The sequence below is a fragment of the Coloeus monedula genome (genome assembly GCF_965178545.1).
Source record: "Coloeus monedula genome assembly, chromosome: 3".
Classification (NCBI taxonomy): Eukaryota; Metazoa; Chordata; class Aves; order Passeriformes; family Corvidae; genus Coloeus; species Coloeus monedula.
This window is the reverse complement of record NC_138783.1, coordinates 32,188,812-32,211,995: the sequence shown is the minus strand read 5'-3', so window position 1 is coordinate 32,211,995 and position 23,184 is coordinate 32,188,812. Positions and strand designations below refer to the sequence as shown.

The 23,184-nt window shown below is 41.0% G+C and overlaps 1 protein-coding gene across 3 annotated transcripts in view; it reads left to right on the top strand.

Annotated features, from left to right (window-relative positions):
• Positions 1 to 4,315: 4,315 nt before the first annotated feature.
• Positions 4,316 to 23,184, top strand: part of TENM4 (teneurin transmembrane protein 4) — a gene marked incomplete at both ends in the record, with an annotated part of 341,202 nt that continues 322,333 nt past the window's right edge. For all 3 annotated transcript variants that reach the window (XM_082278669.1, XM_082278668.1, XM_082278667.1), the window contains 2 exons: positions 4,316 to 4,538; positions 8,989 to 9,258. In XM_082278669.1, coding sequence (XP_082134795.1) covers positions 4,316 to 4,538; positions 8,989 to 9,258 — 493 coding nt within the window. The remainder of the gene's footprint in view (positions 4,539 to 8,988; positions 9,259 to 23,184) is intronic.

The following is a 23,184-nucleotide window of genomic DNA, read 5'->3' as shown; positions in this document are numbered from 1 at the left end:
AAAAGGATTATTTGGGAGCCAACCAAAGCAAATCAAAATAAAAAGAGCTGCAAATAAGCATTGTGTTTGCTGTACTACTGCACCAGAACCAGAAAGCTGATTTTTTTGTTCTGCTCCCTGACATGTAGGCAAGGATCTGAGAAGAGTCCCACGCCTCTGAAAAATATAACTATATCAAAGAACCTGATTTTATAGGCTTTTATGAGTAAGTAACCCTTTCTGGGCTCAGTGGGATTTTTCTGAGTAGAATAAGTAAAGACAGAAGGATGTTTCTGCTGTGAATTGTAGTCCAGACCAGTTTGTGGTCCAGCTGGGATTGCATACACAGAGGACTGCCAAAAATAAGAATGGCTATTGCAACTAATTGGCCTCAAAATAAAAAAAAAAGGTGAAATTTTATGTTACGCAGACAGCAGTATGATGAAAGAATCAAACAGAACTAGAAACAACATTGCATTATAGGACAAGAAAGGCCTTTCCAAATATAAGTGATTCAGAGCAAGGGGGTTTTGTGCTTTTATGGAGGGAAAAGGAACACAGAGATGGAAAGGTCCATTTTAGAAAGCTTGGTTTTTTACATCCGGTCCAGCAAGTTTATGGAAGCTTTTAAAATTATGAGGAGCAATCATGAGCTAAAGATGGAAAGAAACTGGTGGTTGAGTATGTAACTGAGATGAGTGTGATTCTTTGTATTCGTCATGTGCAAGAGAAGTTGGGAAAAATGTGAGGTGTTGATGGCACTGATGAAATCATAGCAAAAGTAAAATCTAGACACAAGGAGTAGCAGATAAAAATAATAATCTATCTCAGAAAAACTATGAGGCAAACTCTCTGACAACACAACTCCACTGAAAGTAAGGTATCTAAACCATCTGGGAATTGGGCCATAAAACTGAGGTGACAAGAACTGCATGTCCATGGAGAGGTGCTGGAAACTTACTTAAGTCAGGTAAATGCAACAGTTCGGTCTTTAGAAATAACTCTTAAAAAAATCTTCAATATGTTTTATGGAGGTAACCTTTCTATTTGGAAAGTCAAGCCAAGTTGTGAAGGAGAGAGAAATAAAAAGTTGAGAAGAGTTAAATTTATAAAGACATGAATGAGTTGGGAATAGAAACACTGTTACAGAGGAATGTGCATATGGATAGTGCAAATTTACAGGGCTATTTTTGATGAACTGTAGGAGAATTTTCAGTTTTTCAGCACCTTTCCTTACAAAAAGAAAACCCTTCATCTGGTGGGAATTCAGTCAATTTCCTCATGTTTTTTTGTCATTTCCTAAGTTGCAAGGTTACTAATGGTAATTACAGACCCTGTTTGTACCTTGTGGCTCCAGCAGTGCAGAAAGGTTTTCTTGGCACATGTGCCTCTCCCGCTAGAGCATTTTAAATGACCAGCCCTAGGCAGGAATTGTTACAATGCTCAGGAGCAGATAGAAGCCACCTTTCTTCATTTCCTTCTTAGTGAGTAACCACTTCTCGCTCACATTCTGCTATCTCCATCCACCATAACAATAAACCACAATTTCAGTGTTAGTTATAGCAGTTCTCAATACAGGGCTTTTGTGAAGGAGCCTGTTGTAAGGTGTTTTATTCAAAAGTATAACAAACCTGCTCCTTCTAATGTTTTCAAACAGGGATGCTATAAAGGAGGCAAACAGATTCAATAACAAGTGCAAAAAAAGTCACAATTTCTCAAGCCAAAAAAAGCTTTTTTTTTAAAAAAAAGGGAGATGACAGTGCACTGAAAGGCAATCAGATGCTCTATTTCTTTTATCTCTTTCCAGTGTGAAAGCACCAATATGTTTGATTCAATGCAAAAAAACCTATCTACGAGTATTTGGTAGATCTCTTACATGCTGCTGGTTCCTTAGCACAACACAATCTCCTTCACTATTGCTTCTATGTTCAGGCCTAGTTTTGTACCCTTGCTCTGCAATACATTTAACATGTGTCAGTTTTGGCCGATGAGTAATCCCATTTGCATTCACTGTATTGCATTTACATGAATGAATTAAAGTCAGTGAGTTCAGTGGATTTAAAAACACGTTTAAAATCAAAGTGGGGCTCAAATCCCTGCGGATGACTTAGGTAAAACTCGTTATAAGACACTCCTCCTTTCCCCTCTCCCCATCCTCCCCTAGTGTTCAATAGTTTCTATGCATTCTGCTGACAAACAGAAAATATGAACTTTCTGGTCTGCCATCATCTCTGGAATAGACTGGGAGACAATGGATTTTTTTTTTTTTTTTATTATAGTAGTATCTTAATTTCCAGGAAGAATGCAACAGAAACCATATAAGATGTTGGAACTGGGTTCTGTCATTGGAAGTTGGTTTTGGAAGTTAAAGGGACAAAACCCAGTGAGCAGTTTTAGCACAATCAGAATTGCAGAAATATGAGTGTGTCATGGTTTAACCCCACAAGAGTCCCAAGAGTGTAATCCTGCTCTTCTTTGCCCAGCTGCCAGTTTATCTCACAGCCCTCCTGCAGTTCTTGCTTCCTCCTGCAGTCTCTCTTCAACTGCAGTAGTTTTTAGTTGTGCTTGTGCCTTACAGCTTTTCAAGTATGGAATTAATAATAAAATGTTGGCTTCCGGCTTCAGTATTAGTATTATGATTTGTAGGTTATCAGAACCTGTGCTGAGAGTCTTCCATCCTTCACCCACTGAGTTTTATAACCCACAAATGCTGCGTTACATCACATCCCTTTAAACTGACCTACAAAGCTCACAGCACATCCATCCTCAACTACTGCACCACAGCTGTGGGAGGGCAGGTGTAGATTAGATATCTGGAATAAATTCTTTACTGTGAGGGTGGTGAGGCACTGGCACAGGTTTCCCAGAGAAGTTGTGGATGCCCCATCCCTGGAAGTGTTCAAGGCCTGATTGGATGGGGCTTGGAGCAATCTGGTCTATTGGAATGTGTCCCTGCCCATGGCAGGGGATTTCAAGGTTCCTTCCAACCCCAACTATTCTAGCATTCTGTTACTCTCTGAAATCCAGGGCACAGCATCTGAAGCAAGGCTAGTGTCTGAGTCATGGAGGAGTAACATTTCATTAGTACATTCAGGGTTTAGCCTTTCAAGAAAGAAATGCCAACAGAATGTGATTCAGTCTCTCCCATACATTTCCATATGTATTTGCTATGAAAAAGACCAGGAACTGAGAGGTTCTTTCTGAACCTTTTGCTTTCTGTTTTTTAAATGCTGATGGTAAACAACAGTATCCTGGGGTGGCATTTAGAGACTAGACTTCTGTTCTTTAGCAGTCACGAGGACTCGGTTTCTGAGAAGCTCAGCCCACAATTACAGATTTTCCATATTTGGTTTGTGGATTTTATTATTTTTCCTACTAACCCAGTTTAGATATTAAAAAATATATTTTATCATCACAATGCAGACCATTGCCTTTATTTTTTCTGTGACTTCTGCCACACTTAATAAACTTGAAATAAAAATACCTTTTATTAATTATTTTGACAAAAATACTTTTAATACGTTTCATTCCTGATATCTGCTTTCTCTGTGTGCAGATATGTATGCTTGCATAGCAGTGCACATATACATTGGTATTCCACAGAAATAAATCCCAGGCCATGTTGTTACATGAAGCAGAACACTATCATTTATTTACACTTTCTCAGCTCTGCTTAAGTTCTAATATATTTCCAGCTGACTAAAGATGACCCCTCTGAAAAGGAAGACATTTTTATTCAATTTCCATCCATATTTCACTCCTTCATTCTTCCTTTCTCCATCTCCCTTCCCGCTTGCCTTCTTATACTGTCTCAGTCTTTTTTTCATATGTTCTAACCTCATGATCTATGAAAACACTTTTTAACTGCAGGACAGCATTTTTCCAAAGTCCTCCAGCTGCCCAAACAGAGGCATTTCAGTGTTACCTGATGTCCCAGAGATTAGGTGACTGATGAATACATGCCTCCTGGAGGTGCCTGAATCACTTCCCATGGAAAGAAGACCCACAATATCACAATCAGTTTCAAATTCTCAAGTGCATGCCCAGTTCAGACAGATGCAGGTTGCTGCGTGTATGTGTCCTGTTAGCAGTGGCAATTATTAAATGAGTCACATGTAATTGAGACTTCCTTTTTATTGGTAATTGTTCTAAGAGGGTTTTTCTGCAATCCATTAAGTAACATCCCTTTTCGTCAGTGCAAGAATGTACAAAGAAGGCTAATTAGCTGTTGAATGACCAAAGGCATGAATTTTTTTATTCTCTTTTTCAGGTTATTGCAATCTGACCATCACACAGACGTCATTATTTTAATGTTGAGTACTCAGACAAGGGTGCCATGGATGTAAAAGAAAGGAAACCGTATCGATCTTTGACTCGGCGCCGCGACACTGAGCGCCGCTACACCAGCTCTTCAGCCGAGAGTGAGGACAGCAAGGCACCCCAGAAGTCCTACAGCTCCAGCGAGACCCTGAAGGCTTATGATCAAGACTCCAGGCTGACCTACAGCAATCGGGTCAAAGACATGGTGCACCAGGAGGCTGATGAGTTCTGCCGAGCAGGTGGGTGCTTTTCAGCAGATGCAGCTGTAAGCAGCGTGAGGGAATCAGCTGAGAGCTGGAGCTGGGTGGGAGGCTACCGTTGAAAGACTCCAAGGACAAAAGCAAGATTTAAGGAGAGCAGCAGGGATCATTTTCACTGTATTGCGCAGACACTGTGTGCAGCCCAGTGTCCTTAAGTGGCATACCCATACCCCATGTTCATTAGCATTTACACATTTTCTATGTCTTAGTCATTCTGTCTCCAGCAGCACTTGGCCTCTTCCCACCATGAGACTAGACCCCTCATGCACATGCTGTACAGTACTGACGTGGCATGGAAAGTTCCTGCCTGCTCAGGAGACCTTTCACCATGCCATGCGTCTGCTCTGTCATGCTGAGGCAGAAGGCAATGAGGGGAGAGTGTCACTGTCCACACTATCCATCTGGTCTCCAGCAAAACCCAAGAACCCTGGAAGAAAGAAGGCAACTGAGCTCCAGATGGGATGAACCCTCTTGGCATTGCACATGGCCTTTTGGTTTGCCTTGGGGACATGCTCCAATATTAGAGGAGTTAGGAACCACTTCAGGACTTAAAGGAGCACATTTAGTGAATCTGGGTCACAGTATCTGTGAAGATGAGGAATTTCAAGAGTCATCATGGACTCCACAGTTCTAACAGATTCCAGATATTCTCTTTTTTATTGCTACCCTGAAGTCAGCACAGTTATATTTTCACTGCTGTTGTTGCCTACATGAGATTTCTGACCCCCACTAGAAGACTCATCTTCATTTTTTTGTTGAGATGTAGTTCAGATTCCAACCAGGACTTCATATAAATTGTTTTTAGAAGTCCTACAAGGAAAGTATAAAATGGCAAAGTGAGTCAAATAGAGTAGGCTGCATTGCAGAAAATGAACATAAATTAGCCGACCCAGAGTACTCTGAGCACATCCTCTGCAATGTAGAGAAGCTGATTCCCCAAACCAAAGGCATATAATTGCACTCATTAAACTTGGGGGCTGCTTAATTTCTCTCCTCAAAAATCATGCACTTGTGGTTTTGGTGCAAGACTCATCTTCAAGGCACACACAAGCAAAATGATTTGCAGAAGTATTTTTGTCCATATGGCTTTGGTGTTTGAGTTTCAGGATAGCTGCAACAGGCAATAATCAACAAAAAGGCCAATAGTTGTTGTAAGTAATACTGTGACATCATAAAAGCAGTTTCCCTCTTAGCAACTCTGAAGTACTTCATCCCCTCTAAGGAATGTATGACATTATAAAGAAAAGGAAACTTTTTAGGTCATTGCATTTGCTTACTTCATACAATATATTCACCATGCAGGATAGATGTGAATTAGTCCAGGTCAGCGGTTTTCAACTTGGAGGTCCATGAGGCCGTGCAGGTCTGCAGACTTCTAAGAAGCCCACAGAAGATTACTTTTCTTGAAAACCCAGTCTATTGACAGGGAGTGTAAATTTTCTATACACAAGTTCATACTTCCCTAGGAAAATTTTGGAGGGTACTAGGAAATAGTAAAAATGACTGGTCTAAGTTGCTGAAATTAATTGAGAAGTTAAGATTAACCACTTCAGAGCACCAGTCCTGATTCTGATATAACCAACACAGATGGCTTAATTTAAAGCTTTCTCCCACTTTATCCTGAGGGTCCCAAAACTGGCCTGAAGAGTGTTAACAAAAATCCCAGACTTGCTGTGCCACATTTTCCGCTGGCAGCAAGCCTTGAATGGACCTCACTTTGTGATGCTGCTTGGCTTCAGGCCAACCGAAACCAAGCCTTATTAGCCTGCTTGACATCAACAAGGCAAAGTGAATTTCTCTCCTGCATTGGTTTGGAAGGCAGAGGAGGGAAACATTTCAAATTGACCAAATAAATTCAGTAAATAAACAAGTCAGCATTTAAATGGTTTTAGCTAGAGTGAGTGTCAGCAAATGTGCAAGTCAGCACAGGAGAAAATAGACCAGATCTGAATTAAAAAGTCTTGGATATTTATTATCTTCCTTTTATTGACTTGAGTTCTTCCAGCTTAAAAGGCAACAGTGAGCATAGAATATGAAAATCAATGCATCTGCTGCTGTTTATTGCAAATAAATTTGATTTTCAGTTAATTGTAGCAGTCATTTTTCATAATTTATGAGCTGCTATTACTGGGGAACATTGGTCATGCTGCACATTGATGTGCCTGATGATGCTGAGTGTGGCATGTTTCAGAGGAAGGTGGAATTCGCCATCAGTGACTCAAACACGCAAGGAAAACCAAAAGATGTTTTTAAGTACTCCACAAGGGATGGTTTAAAAACCCATGGCCTTACACATAAGTCAAAACTAGAAGAGAAGAGCAAGGTCTCTGGGGAGATACTGCTTCCTAGCATTTATAACTTACGACAATTTTATTTGCTTCCTCTTGCCATGGGACTGTAGAGGACAGTCTCTCAAACCACTTTGCAGTCATGTTAAATGGATTACTTTGCCACAAGTGTGCATTATGCTTCTCAAGCAAGGCCCTAGGGTTGGACAGAGGTGTGAGCCCCAAGCAATCTTTTCTGTCCACTCTGTCTGAAAGCTTTAATCTTGTTTGGTCAATTAAAAAGGTGTGAAGTTCATGAATGCTTTATGTAGTTTGAGTGTTGTCAGCTGCAGATCTGTAAGCAGCCGAACCAGAGTTATTTTCTCCTGCCATCAAACAGTTTCTCCTCTGAGCTATACATGAAAATGTTGTCCGGTCCCATTATTCACCATGCATTTGATTGTCTCCTCTCTGTTCACTATTGGCTGTAAAGTCAACTGAATGAAAAAAATAGCATCTACTTTTGGCCAGCTGTCATCTGATGCATGTGTGTCTAATATGAGAGACCTTCCCCAAGCAGCAGGGCTCAAGGACAAGCTAGGGTGCTCCCACAAATGTGAAACCATACTCTGGAAAAGTAGAAATCTGACTATTTCTACTGGATATGCATTTTCCACCATGTGATATTTGACATCAACAAATAGAAATGTGAGAAGAAACACACGACTGTGGGGTCTTGAGAAAGGAGAAAATGATAATTCAGCTTTGGATACAACTTTGAGGTCCGGACTTGATGAACAGATTTCAGTAATGAGTAGATATGAATTTCAGTGTTCAAAGGAAGGTTTGTGCCCGGAATTTCCTGGAGATCTTGCTTTCAGATTTATCTTGTTGAAATATGCCTGAGCTGCAAACACTGCTCAGTTCCTTCATCCATTCAAGGCATAGCATAACAGAAGCAGGGGTGCATTGAGCTGTGTAAATGCACTGTGCAGCTAAAGGCACTCATGGGTGGCCAAAATCTTTTCAATACATATAATAAAAATATAAATATAAAATATACAAAAAATATATATGTAAGAAAAATAAATGCATGCATTAATAAATAAAGGTGGAGTAAAATTGCTCTCCCCAACCTCTTTGTGGAACTTTCCAAACAAAGTGTGCTAATATTTGGAGCCATATTCACATCAATTCAGTCTGATTTTGAAGCTCTGCAGGTAACTAGATATGAAGTCAAGAGTCACTTTTCAGGTTGTATTTTTAGTCAGCTAAACAATTGCATCTATTTGCAGCCAAATAACCTCTGCTGTGACTCTATCAGAATGAATAGCTAAACTGAGTCAAGGTGTGAGTGGTCAGCAAGGGGAAAGTGAAATCGCCAAAGGAAATTTAAATCCCCAGCATGTAATTTCCGGGATTTCAATGAGCAGAACTCTCTCAAATTGCCTGTTGTAGGGAAGTTGTCAGGTGTATGGTAGGACTTCTGATCATTGCACGCCTCATTTTGCTTTTCTCACAAGAAGATTACTTTTTGCCTCTCCTAAAGAATTGCACCGTTTCTACATCCATTTTTGCTTTCAAATTTAATAATTTCACTGAACATGCCCCAAGTTTTTGTCAGCTTCCAGAAGCAGGATTCCAGCCACTTTTCAGTCTTGGCATATTTGAAAAGAGGCTGTCGTGAGGTGGGGACTAGTCTCTCCTCCCAAGTAGAAAGAAATAGGACAACAGGAAATGGCCTCAAGTGACACCAGGGGACGTTGAGACTGGATATTAGGAAAAATTTCTTCACTGAAAGAGTGGTCAAGGATTGGAACAGGCTGCCTACAGAAGTGGAGGAATCACTGTCTCTGGAATTGTTAGGAAAAAAAGTGTAGATGAGGTGCTTACAGACATTGTCTCATGGTGGACTTGGAAGTGCTGAGTAATGGTTGGACTTGAGGATCTTAAAACCTTAATGATTCTGTGATCCTGTGGTCTCAGTCTCACACTGAGCAAGACCAGAGAAGAGGGGTATCTTTGGTATGATGTTGCTGTGTGTTACAGTGACACTGCTGTGCCCTACATGAAGGTAGAGGATGAACACTTCTGCTCTTGACTTGTGCTAGATGGCACCGTGCCCTATTAAAGAATAACCAGGCCAATGTGCTTTCTCACAGGAGCCAACTTCTCTTTGCGAGAACTGGGACTTGAAGATGTGACACCCACACACGGGACTTTGTACCGGACCGACATCGGGCTGCCTCACTGTGGCTACTCCATCAGTGCCGGCTCGGATGCCGACACGGAAGCAGACGTGGTCATGTCACCCGAGCACCCAGTGAGGCTCTGGGGACGCAACACCAAGTCCGGACGCAGCTCCTGCTTGTCAAGCCGGGCCAACTCCAACCTCACCCTCACCGACACGGAGCATGAGAACACTGAAACCGGTAAGTGGTGACAGCGCATGCATTGTCGGCCTCGAGCTCTACCAGGAATGACTCTTCTTACTACTCCACCTCAATCTTCCTTAGGTCTTGTGCTGGGGTTTTTTATCAGACTCTGTGAAAACACTCTTCTAACAGCCCCATGTAGTGGCCTTTTGTACTGTCCTACAGAGTGTTTGTTAATGAACTGCTGGAGAAGCTTCTACTTATTTATCACTGCGACAGAGATCATTAAATAGCTGTAATACTCTCCCTGCTTTTTGCAGCAACCTTTCAGAGGGAAGGCATTTAAATCTCCCTTCCCCTGGCCGATGCTGCTCTTATCTTTGCTCAGATTTTCTGGGCAGATAATTTTCTTCTCTTCCTTGCTGGTTCCTTGACAGGGGCAGTTTCATTTATGTAAATTGGCCGACTGCTCTCTGAAGGAAAACGATGGTGAAATATTTTTAGAAGCCTTTTTCTTTGTGCGAAATAAAAGCTGAAGGTCACAGATTTTTTTATCTCTGTAACTTTGTGTCTCCAGCTGCGGGGATTCCTGCATGCCTTTTGTAGGTCTGCGAACCTTTTGGTCAGCAGTTCTGCCAAGCCGTGTAGGAGAAGGAAAGGGGATTTTGATTCAATTGCAGCTTGACCCAGGAGTTCATCCAGTCCTATATGCCTTTGCACCTTTAATTCAATTATAGCACAGCCTGCTTCTTAATATAGCTGCTGTGTACAAGTCATTGGGCACTTGTGCTCAGCACAGAAAGCTCATGTGAAATGACTGCATCACTTGTTCTTTTCATGCTTTTTGCCACAGTATTATAGTGACAAATGATGATAAGTTTTCCTCTGGAAGCCATGACATAGTGACACATACACCACCCACATGATTTTATGTTTAACTCCAACAAAATTACAGTTGAAGCTTATTAAGTTTCTGCTCAGAGATAATGATACATTAAGCAGAGTTCAAAGATAAATGGCCTTCTGTTCAAAGGATATGCAGAAGAATCCTTTTGAATTATCTTTACTGTACTATTTTTAAGATTCTTAGTGTAGTGTCTGACGAGCAGATAAACAGTGCCAGGTTCCATTCTTTTCCTTCTGATCCTTGTGTTTTGATGAAAAATCAGAGGGACCATCAGGGTCAACCAAAGTTTTGCACACTCACAAGAAATCGCTAGAAAACAGCCAAAAGTAAGCACCTTGTGCTTCCATCCCATTCTCCTCTCTCCAAAGCTCTCTTTTGTGCTTTCCATGGTGATGGATGAGCAGCTGTGATCCTATCCCATACATTTTTCTTTCCATGACTACTAAGAAAAGCAAAATACAGAATTTCAGTCTTTTTTCTGTTCCTTTGGTCCTAAGAGAGGAGAATTGCATTATCTGCTGTAGTCCTTTTCCCTGCTTTCTGTAATGTTATCTCTACACCTGTGAATGCAACTTTGTACCTACAGATCACTTAAAAATGAAATTATTTTAGGATCAACATGTTAGCAGCTTCACATGCCTTGAAAGGCTTTGCTGAAAGTAATCACAGAGGCAGTAGTACTCATGCCAGGGTGGAGACAACCTTGGATTCCTTTTCCCTTAAGGTTAATGACACACTAACCATTCTTTGAAACATCACTTCATAGCAACTAGAAAAAGGGAAAGGACAAGTGGAGAACATACAGTGCTGTATAAATGTAGGAGTTTCTCTGGGGCCTTGGCATTTGCAGTCTTAGATGTTGGGTGTTTTAAATGAGAATGGCTGTATCATACTAAAAAAAAGTCTATGTAGCAGAAATAAAACCTAGATTATTGTGGTGTTCAGTATGTAATAGTACTGTCCATACTGACAAAAAGGAGGTGGTGGAAATTGAAAGAAAATATTAAGATCAAAGCTGTACTGAGGGTGAGCTTCATCTGATGCTTAGACTTCCCTGGGAAGATGTCATAAACATCAGGCAAGTTCAAGCCAGAAAAACTGGTCCAGAACTGAGAAAAAGGTCACTTTAGTATAGGGATTGCAGTTGAATTGGTGGTATAAATGTATCCAAACAAATGTTGCAAGGTAGAACGAAAATAAGGTTAGGGAAAAGTCTTATATGTACGCAGAATTTGAGCATTTTCTTTTTGTAATTGCTTGGCACAGATAAAGGTGTGAGAAACCTTTGTGCACAAACCCCTCACAGCCTGAGACCTGCTATAGGAGCAAATGAAGCCTGAGATCCTCTCAGAAGCTTTGTCTGGCAAACACAAAGGCATTTCCTCCCTCCTCACTCCACATAAGCAGCATTTCTCTGGGCTGCTAGCTATCACACAGGCTATTTTGAGAAAACCCAGACTTATAGGAGAAACATTTTCAAGAAGACATGAAGCTTTGCTAATGGAAACGTAAAATAACATAATGCTATGACTCAGTTTACAGGATACCTTTATGAGTCAATATTAATTGTTGACAGTATTGATAGAAGTTATAGCCTTTAGCCGAAGTCAATATGGACTTTATGAACCTGCCATCAATAGAAGAGCTTATGGGGCCCATTAAACCAACTTTTCCAATGAAGGTCAAAGTCAGCAATTTTTATGCTGTTCATTATTTATCCAAAATAAATAATCAGAATTTACTTCTGATGTTTGTAAAGCCAAAGCTGTCGAAGCATGATTCTGCCAAGACATTTATTGTGTTCCTAGAAAAGGAGAGGTCTGGCTCTCTTGAAAAGTAGGTTTGTTTTTATTTCAGGAATGCTGATGCCTTGAAGGAACAGATATGCTGCTCAGAAAGTGCAGTCACAATCCACCCCTGTCATTAAGGAAACCTATGAAGTGCCATGGCATATTCCAGTCCATAGATCACTTGCACAGGTAGCTGGCATGGAAAGCCTTGTGTAGCTTTATGTAAACTGTTCCCTGGCTTTCATAGAACCCCAGAATGGTTTGGGTTGGAAGGAAACTTAAAGATCATCTAGTTCCAAGCCCCTGCCATGAGCAGGGACACCTTCCGTTAGAAGGTTGAATGCTTCCAGCAGACTGAACACTTTTACTAAGTTAAGAGTTTGTTTTCACCAAAGAGTCGAGTTATAACTCTGGCATTGCCCTGAGCTCAGGTCCTGCACACTCAAAGAGCCACGATGGCTTCCCCCCCAGTGGACAGTGCATTTCATTGACCTGGAGAGTCACTTTGCAGAGTGAGAGGACAGAGGCACAGCTCAAGTTGCTGCACCTTGTCTGGGGACAGTGCCATCATTCTGTGCTGCTGATGTAGCGGGCACTTTATATGGTTTAAGGGGTTTCTGCAACATGGTCATGATCTGAACTGGAACTGTGAACTCCCATTAACCGTTCAGAACCAAGCACAGGGGGAGTCTGGTTCCTGGAAGTCTAGCAATGATGTTAGGAGAACTTCTTTCCTATAGTAGACTGCATTATTTCTCAGCAAGACTGATTCAAGCAAAAGAAGTTCCTGAAGTGGTCATTTGGACTGAAGCCTGGAGTTTCCTGGCGGTACCTTAGCTAACCTGGACAGGATTTGCACTGAGCCAGCAATTGTTTACCATAGAGAAGAGCATACTGAAGAAGAACAAGGTAATAGCCTTCCAGAAATTGGCTTATTTTGCAGCAATTTAGCCACATACAAAGAAAAAACCCAACCGAGAAAACTTCTAGTCATAAGAACACCATCATAAAAATACAGTACCGCAGGATAATTTATACTGCAAGGCATTGCTGAAAGCCTCTGGTCCCTCTCCTTCTTAAAGCAGGGCTAAGTTGGAGGTCAGACTGGGTCACTCAGGGCTTTTTTCAGTTATACTTTGAGTGTCTATCAGAATGGAGAGGCCACAGCCTCTATATCCCGGTTCTGCAGCTGAACACGCTTGCTGTGAAAACTCTTCTCCTAAGAGCTAGTATGGATCTCCACTGCGACTCGTGTCCATTGCTCCCACTGAGTATCTCCAAGAACAATCTGATTCCATCTTCTGAGCGTCACCCATAACAAAAAACACTTAAAAGACAGCATCTAGAGTCTCTTCTCCTCATAAACAGTTTGAAAGCAGTTTGGCACTGGAGGAGATCAGAGGAGTCTGAGGAACTCCAGTGCTAAAAGCTTTTAAGTGTAAACTAGACAAATAGCTTCTGAGAAAGGTCTAGACTAGATGCTGTCTCAGTCAGAGTGGCTTTCCATGCTGGCCTCTCAAGCATCCCTCTTTCTCCAATTTCAATGCTTGCAGCACTGCTTGTGCTTTCCTCTTCTGTGGCTGTGCAGGACTGTTCAGGCTGGGCTTTTGCACTGCCTAGAGGACTCCTAACATAAGCGGACATGGACAGTGTTTGTGTGTAAGCACCTATGGAATGGACTGTGACTATTTCCTTTGGGTCTGTATTGGAGATATTAACCCAGATCCACCCAAAGTGTTATGAATCATGCTGGTAATCCCTGGACAGATTTGAATTTGAGAGATGGGCAGAAAAAGAGTAGATATTCCAATACAAAATCCCTTCCCGCCAAAAAAAAAAAAAAAAAAAAGGCAAAACAAAACCAACCAACCAACCAAAAAACCCCACTACCACCTACAAAACCAAACCACTTTTTCCTCTACCTTTTGTGTGATAATGGGGCTACTGTTTTACCCAGTACAATCATTACAGGGTTACTGTAGACCTGGGTCAACAGCATTTTTAAAATTTGTGTTTGTGAAAGTGGAGTTGCAGCCTTTTAAAAGTTTCTTTAAAAACAATCAAACAAGCAAGCAAACAAAAAACCAGTGCAGCTTAACTTTCAAGGCTTCCAAAGAAGCTAAGACAAACTAAGGATTTACTTTAGTTGTAATCTGGGCTCAGTGTTCATATCCACCAAGGCAAGTAGTTGGTTAAATATGAGAAGGAACAAGAGAGAGAGGTCAGCAGTGATTAATGCTGTGAGGAGTGGAGTGATGTTTCTCTCTGTCATCATCTCTTCCTTGGAAGAATGTGGGCAGTATCAAATGGCCAGAAGGATTTCACAGACAGGATGATCAACATCAGATGGCTCAAGACAGTTCAACTGAGTTGAAGATGCTCTACTGTGATCTATCATGTAAAGAAATTCTTGCAGCAGAAGTGTTGCTGAAGTGTGACTTCAGCACACTGAGAGATTAGTAGACATGAACTAAAATTCCAGATCTAACCACCCTGGAAGCCGAAATTCAAGCTGCAGGACCTCTTCTGTCAAACTGCACTGTGCAGCTTCTTTCCATCTTCACAATTCAAAACCATGTAGGAAACATCATCCTGCAAAAACTTTTTCACACCTTCTATGTTTCCAAAAGTGTTGACTACTGGACTCAGATCACCCATTTAATGATGAATTGGATGCAGGTTTGATCACCCCAACACTTCCACCACACATCTGTTGCTCATCTCTGTTTAGGACGAACAGTTTCATCTCAGGGCTCATTTATGTTTAGCTTCACCTCTGAAAGGTGGTCAAAAGTCAGTGCCAAAAGTGATATGGTGTCTATGCTAAAACAGACACTGGTGAAAGATTAGGAGCACCAATTGATTTTTGGACCCACATCCTACAAAGAGGAATAATTTCCTCTTCTGTCCCATCCCTGGAATTGTTCATGGCCAGCTTGGATGCGGCTGTGAGCAACCTGGTCTAGTAGAAGGTGTCCCTGCCTTCCCAGGGCAACCCAGGGGGTGGAGCTAGATGGTGTTTGAGGTTCCTTCCAACCCAAACCATTCTGTGATTTTTTTTTTCCTTTAGTCACTACTGTTCTGGGATGCATTTAAATGAACTTTAAAACTGCGAAGCAAACAACCAGCTCAATATCCAAACATGCTCTCCAAGCCTTACCAACTCAACTAGAAAGGTAGTGGATATGTTACAGTTAACTTTTGCTTTCTCATCAAATAAATTGCCTTTCTGGAAAATTCTCATAGGCTTTTGTAAAACTGAAGCATAGTGACAATCAGGAGCTTTAAAGCTTACATGATAGCTCTGCCTGCTTTACTATCACAGGCTCAACTCTTAGCCATTTTAATTGACATAATACATGATTTACAGAGCATTTCTTGCAATAACCACCACATTCTGTGCTTCTACTGCTTAAGCCATTACTGTAGCTGGAAAGAATGCTTAAGAAACTGCATAGGGTATTAGGACTCAATAGAACTGAATGATTATAGAATATATTAGAAACACAGGGGTACATTAAAGCAGGAAATAATTAAAGACAAGTATTTCAAACAAGGAACACCAAATAAATGATATGATTTTATTTCTGCGAGTTAGTTAAAAAATATAACTGATGCTTTCATTTACTAAGTGGTGACTGATACAGAACTCACCAAAGCCTTTGAAGGCTCCTGCTGTCATCAGCAGTGTTACACCAGGTCCTAGGTGCATGGTGATAACTGTCTTTTTTTTTGAAAACAACATGCCCAAGTGGTATAAACCCTGATACTTTTGGTTAACTACGCCACAATATGCTGTTCACTGCTTGTTTTCTGATATCCATTTTGTCTTCTTAATAAATCAGAAAGCTGTCTCAATGATCAAGCCACATTTCACCAGCCTTTTCAAAGTATTTTCTCCTCAGAGCTGTTTTACAACAGCTAAGAGAGCTTTAGACAAACAGTAATTATTTCTGTGTGTTTTCCTTGTTCCCTTTGGTTGGTGAGAGCTCTTCTGCTAATGTTGTCTCTGTTTCTAGCAGGTGCCTTGCAAGGTTCTCCTAAATAGCTCTGACTCTCTGCAGAGGAAGGATTTCTACTATTTTCTTTACATTTGCCTTTACATTCACCTTCCTGTTTCCCAAATCATGTTGACCCAAATCACTGGCCCAAAGTACAGTTCAATATATCAGTGCAATTAGCAGTGCCAGAATTACTGTATAATCTCAGCATTACAAATTATTTGTTAATACCCCAGTTGATAATCCGTGGTGACTTTTCTTTTTATTACCGTACTTCGCTGAGTAATTTCCTTTCAGGCTTCATCCACTCTATTGTTAATTTTGTTACCGTGGTTGCAGCAATATCATCTCTTTCTTTTCTCCTTTGAATTGAACAGTGCATTATAAAGTACTTCCAGTAAATGAGTGTGTGCTTCAGAAATGCTTCTTCTGCAAACCACGTAGGCAAAAATGTAGTACTCAGATTCTAAAGAATTCAGAAGGGAAATTTTTTTAAAAGACAAAACATTTTTCAGAATAAATAATAATTAAAAAGAATGTATTACGTATTAAAATTTACTAAGTTGCCCTTATGACTTTTTAGTAAGGAAAAACAAGAATAAATTAGAATTACCTGGACAAGATCAGACAACTGCTGGCTGTCATCTTTCATTTGTCTTCCATCAGTTGTAACCTTAACATTAACAAGATGTTTCAGCCTGAAACAAAAATTAGCCAGAACCCTTACCACTAAAGATCCATCATCAATTGCAGAAGTTAGTGAAGAACTACATAAAGTAGTAGCCCATCCAGAAGGGAATTTTCACTAATACCCGTCCTTAGTTCAGCTTCTCAAAACTCTCACACTGCCCCTTTCCAGGTAGGATTTGCAAAAAAAATCCCCATTTTAATGGTATGTGAATATTGTTGGGATATTGCAATTTACTGAATCCACCTTAAAGAGATACTCAGAGATTTGGCGATCCCTTGAAATGTGAAGGTCAGGAGAAGAAATGTGCCTTCAGGCTCTCCAACCGTAAAGATACTAATCTTCCTATGAAGAATATTAGTCCTAAAGAGGAGACTTTTAACTGTATGACCATCAAATGCTACATTTTCCACTGAAAAATGGCTCCCTTGAAGGCTGTTACGTCTTCCTTACTTGTGATCCAACTTTCTAATCATTGACATTCTTGATGATGGATTCCTCATATTTTCTATCCTCTTACCTTTTCTGTCCTTTTTAGATATTAGTCCTGAGATACTTCTTGAAAGTGAATAGGTGAGTCATCACCTCACTTCTTCACAAGAGTCTCAGAGAAACTTACCTGGATGGGACAGCAGATTGACTGGTTTAGGACAACAGACCCGTATCTCCCTCCTCATTCAACCAACTCCCTGCCCATTGGGTGTAAAACAGCCTTTGAAAATGAGGACGTCACTGCCTCTCAGACAGGCTTCAACCCACTTGAGAGCCGATTGTCCCTTTGGTTGCACTGCAAAGGGAACCAGCAGCATCTTTGCTCCCCATTTAAGAGGCAAAGGCACCTGAGATTAATCAGTTTAGTACTTTGAGAGCAGCATTAGTGATCAGTATCTTGATTTTGTTCCACAGTGAAGGAATTCCCACTGATTTCCAGGGCTAACTTATCTCACTGCTGGCCTCTTTGTCCCTAGAGGAAAAGAAGTCTTTCCATTTTCTTTTTTTTATTCCTGTATGGTGTGTCCCATAGAGAATGTACTTTCTGCATTACTGTAACCTGCATCTGAAAGGATGCTGACATTAAAGTCCTTCACAATGTTCTTCTGCTGTAATGAACTGCAGTTCAATATAGGTTTGTGTGTAGGTTTCACGTTATTATTATTATTGTGATGATGGTGAAGCCATGAGGCAGGGAAAAAAGCTCCAAACTCTAAAAACTCATTATTAGCCTGGATATTGGGGGAGAGTGCATGTAGAAACAACATTAACAGGTAGAAATTTACTGTTCTTTGCAATTACAGCATTCATTTTTGTCCTTTCCTTTGCCACTTTAAACTGCCTTGTCATGGAGATTTTTTTTTTAAGGAAAATAATTGCATTTATTAATATTGTAGGCAAGCTGCCAAGTATTCTGGAAGCAAATCTGTGCATTTTTTACACTGTTTCTGAGTGCCATAAATAATTTCTTTTGGTGTGATACACCCCAAGGGGAATAAACCTATGTTCAGCAGCATGAAACCTATTACTCTTTTGATAGCAGCACTTTGCTTCCAGCCTGGTTTTGGGGTGGGATTTGTGTGTCATTTCCAATTGGGAATGGCTAATGCCACAAACTGACAAGTATGCTCAGGACACTGAGGGCCATCAGAGCTGGCATAGCAGTGGACATCAGTACTGGAGTCAGGGTGGACCTGCAGCTCAGTGCTCATCTGGAGCAGGATTTTGTTTTTAGGGCCAGACATTAACTCTGTTCTAGGCAAAGGATTGATCCCTCCTGGGATAGATGAAACAGAAGCAGCATGGAGAAAAGCAGAGAATTAGAGGAGACAATAAATGTCCAATCAACAAAGATGGGGTGATGTCTGAGAACTCAAAATGGCTGGATATCCACGTCTGTGGCTCACAGACTCCTGCCTCCAGACTTAACCAGCTGGTTAAGCATGGAACAGGGAGCCAAAGCTTGTTTCCCCTTTGCCTTTTCTCCATTTTTTTCCTTCATCCTGGATGTCTAGGGGTTACATCCAGCTGCAATGGGCAGGACATTTCCATTCACCATCCCAGCCTTTCAAAGACATACAGCACTATTCCCTGAAGCATAGAAGAAATTGGAAAGGAAGCCTGGTGGGCCTGGCTTTCTATACCCACTATTCCCTCTTCAGGTTTTCTTCCCAATGGGGCATTTCCAGATGCTCATGTCTGTATTTCTGAATTCCCATTTGGGCCACTGGATCTGCTTCTGCGTTCAGCACACAGTGTTAGTCCACATCTGGTTCAGTCACCTACAATGCCCCTTGAGGTATCTGGCTTTGTTTCTTTCAGTGGTGTCTCCATCTATAAGCAGAACAAAGTGAGAGAAAGAGCACGTTATTTTTGGTTTACCCATGCCCAGAGGTACACACTGAGCTCCAAATAAAGAAAAGCATTGCTTCTGCCATGAGAATTTATTCATTAAAATCTCATTGTTTTATTTCTCAGAGGATTTTGATTAACTTTTAGCAACTTTATTCAATCAAGAGCAGTGATTGAAAATGCATTACTGCCCTAATTCTTCAAAGTTGTCAGTGTTTCTTTGGACAGCCCCTAAAAACTCTGTGTTCTAGGGCAGGTTGTTTAGTTTCCTCCATCACAGCAAAGATCTTCTTGAATCATGTTTATAAAAAGAAAATAATTCCTAGTTTTTTACACAGGCAGGTGGTGACAGGAGAAGGGGGAATGGTTTTAAACTACCAGACAAGTGATATAGATTAGATGACATACAGAAATTCTTTACTGTGGGGATGCTGAGGCACTGCCACAGGTTGCCCAGGGAAGTTCTGGATGACCCATCCCAGGAAGTGTTCAAGGCAAGTTTAGATGGGGTTCTGAAAAACTTAGTCCAGTAGGAAGTGTCTGTGCCCATGGCAGGAGCTGGAACTCAATGGTCTTTAAAGTCACTTCAAACTGAAATCATTCTGTGATTTTGTGATTACATCTGAGGGGACAACTTGTTTAAGAGGTTGCCACCCTGGATACCCATTCCCATGCCCTTTCGGGGGTTCCTCATCCCCATGGTCATGATAGGGCAGCTGCTCATGGAGTCCAGATCTGACTTATGCCCCAAAACCGTGTGTTGTAAAGCCTTTCCTCAAGGGTGCCAGCACACAGAGCTCTGATTTCACCGTTTCCACTCAGCTCCCATGCCACAGAGAGATCAGTTCAACAGAGTAGAGCAGCAGAAATCCCACCCAACAGAAAATACTCCTGGTTTGGGTGAAATAAGGGCCAGTGACTGAGGGTGGCATAACAAAAACACCTGGAGCTATTTAAACCAGTGTTGCCAGCAAGGAAGGAGCATTGCCAAGCTCTCTTGGAAATGCACCCCTGCCCCAGCTCTCCAGCAACAGTGGTCACTGTCTTTGTTCTCACCAATGCATTTTCTGTGCAAGACTTATTTTCTTCTTGATCTCCTGTTGAAGTACCTTTATTACCCTTAGTTTGGGAAGAGGGGGTGAAATTACGACCATATTCCAGTTTCCATTTAAATGCAGTTTTGATGTGAATTTCAAATAAATGTAAAACAACAAAAAATACTAAAAAAGCCAGTAATCATCTACTGAATAAGAAATCTGTTGTTCACCATTTTCTCTTCGTAAAAAATGTAAAAAAGTCAGGATCTGGATAAATGCATGCTAAACTATATAATTGCTGAAATAAATATGTATAGATATAGGATACTTTTTGATTTAGCATAAAGAAGCAGCAAATTATACCAATCAGTGAGAATCAACCAGTTTTAAAAGAAAATAACTGAAAAGCACACACGCAAAACAAGATTAAACCTGATTATTTAAATCAAGATTTTCTGCTTCCTGGTTTAAACCATGATTATAATTTAAATCAAGCCACCCTGCCACAAATAGTTTAGAGACAATGACTTCTCCCATTTATATAATGTGCAGATTTTATAGCTGAGAGTCTTGTTGTTTGTATGGAACATTTATGTACTGAGCCTTCATCTCCAGCCACTTTCTTAGTTTGGTTCTAGTTTGGTTTAGGTGCTTGAAGAAGGCAAATGGTAATCCTCATCTGAAGGAGTGGGAACCTGGTATCCCACAAAAAAATTCAAGATGCTTTTTCTTTGGGAGTTTTGCTTCTCTCTTAGAATGGAAATTAAAATGAGGCTCTGCTGCAACCTCAGAGTCAGGCTAGGATGCTGACTCCCCAGTAACACAGGGACTGGAAAAAGAACTGTAACCCCAGATTAGAGAATGAAGGGAAATGTCTCCCTCTCTCTGCTTTGGATAATTGCATTCCACTTAACAAAATTCCCTTTGCTCCAGTGGTTGGATGGGATGTTTCTCCTTCATTAATTGCTCTGGCTTGCTGCTGTGCTCTACCAAGCAGCTGTTAATGTTCCACCCCAGAGGTGTCTGCAGTTCAGTGATGGGTGAAATGATTAAGGCTCGCAAAGCACTTGATCATTTGGAATGAAAGGGGCAACATAAACATACCCCATTAGTTTTATTAGTGCTCAACAAAGCAAACTTTACCTGTAGCTGGTTCTACTCCTCCTTGGCATTTAATACAAGGTGTTCCCTCTGGAATATGTGCAAATTGCTGGATGCATTCTTCAGCTGTCCTTAAAGAAGCCTGTTACCCAGACTGGTGATTTGACCCATCATATGTTGGGGGACTGCCATGAAATGAGTGCTGTGTTTGCAGAAGTTTGAAGAAGTGTTAATTCTGGCTCACTTCTCAGGAAAAGAAAGGTAATGACTTTGGATATTACAGAAAGAAAGGTAATGACTTTGGATTTATTCCTGGTGTCAGGAAATCAGAAATTTTGGCATGGGATCAGTCTACAACAAAGAATAAGGAAAGTGCTTAAAGGAATGCCACCTGATGGAGCTGTAGAGAAGCGAGTTAGAAGTTTGATTGATAAAGACAGTTTGGTTGGTAAAGGTTCACCTAAACATTCATGGAAATAGAATATAGATGTATGTTTTTGTAAATTATATGCCTAAACTAGACTTGCTGTGACACACAGCAGCAGGGGGAATATGCTCTCCTTGTCCCCTGTCAAGCCACCGTGTCCCTCAACCCCACCTGAATATCTTTGGCTGTTGACTGTCCATCAAGTGTGGTTCACTCTGAGGGGAGTCCTTGCCATTCCATCTGCACAGGACCTCTTCCACTGGTATGCTGGCTGCTCTCAAATCAGGACAAATTTGCTTTCTTTGGTCATTTTCCTTCTGTGGATAGAGAAAGCAGAAAGCAGAGATCAACTCACAGAAACTCCATGGGTCCTAAGGCTGAATGGGATGTTTTCATAGCTCCCTTCAATGGGGGTAATGTGTGTGAGCTGCTAGACCTTGCGATTTTTGTGAATTGAAGTAGAAACCTGGAGAAACATCAATGGCCAGTCTTAGCCCTTCTGTGCAAATGGATAAACCCAGTTGTTGTTTGGTTAAAAATTATCAAAGTTTTGACCAAAAAAAAAAAAGATATGTTAGTTGTTGGATTATTGGATAGAGAGCTTCTGGGGCTAAAAGAGTAAATATTGAGGCCATAAGTACTGGAACTCAGTACGATGCTTCTCAGCATTTTAGTGGATATCTAGAGGCAAACTTGAACAGCAGAGTTCAGAGAACTTCTCTCTGTAAGTTGCATGACTAAGAAGAAGATCAGTTCCCAAAGAAATATCTTGGAAAGTAATAGTGCTTTTTCCTTGGGAGATATTTTGCCACCTTTGAACAGAAGATTTTTTTGAAGACTTTTAGAAAGAGCTGTAGTCTGAACCCTGAAGCAAATGCAGCCCCCAATCATTTTCATCTCAGTCATCAGCATCAGTGTTTTGCATTGTCTGCATCAGATTATGATTAGTCCCACACAAGCACAAAAAGTAAGAGAAGATATTCAGGAAGGGTTCCCAAAGCCATCCTAGACCCAAACATCTATTATTGCCCCTGAACAGTACTCCAGTAGATTCATTTCCCCATAGACAGTGATGAGCCAAGTCCGTAACCTTCTTTTAGTTCTTTTCTTCTGGAGTTTCTCACTGTAAGTAATGTTTTCCAAACCTTTAATGCTCTCATGAGCCATGCACTGTTTATCAATGTCCTCCCTGAATTGGATTTGGTTAATTCTTTCTTGGCTTTGTCTAAAGTTCTTGCCAATACATTTGCGTCCTTCAAGAGAAGAATGTCCAGACCAGATTAGACATGGGGAGAGGTCAATACCCCTTCTCCCCAGCAGGCACAGAGATCAGATAGATCCTGCAGTGGAATCACTCGGATGCTTTCCTGGAGAAACAACTAAAAAAATCTCTCCCAGAGCTGCTTCACAGATTGATGTCTTATCGATGGTGGCATGTGGGGGTTGAGAGGATAGGAGGGACAGATGGTCCATAAGGTTCCTTTGAGATACAGCCAGACTCAAAGAAGAAAAAGGAAGATTGGTGAATTTCTGGAAGAGCTTATTTCCTCCTTGGACTTGAACAGGGTGTTGAAATTCATCCAACAGACTCTGTAAAGCCTTTTGGATTCTAAGAAGACGACATAGATCTACAGCCTCATTATTGCCTATTCGGCTGTAAAACAAGGCTGTAAGGAAGGAGGGAGACAA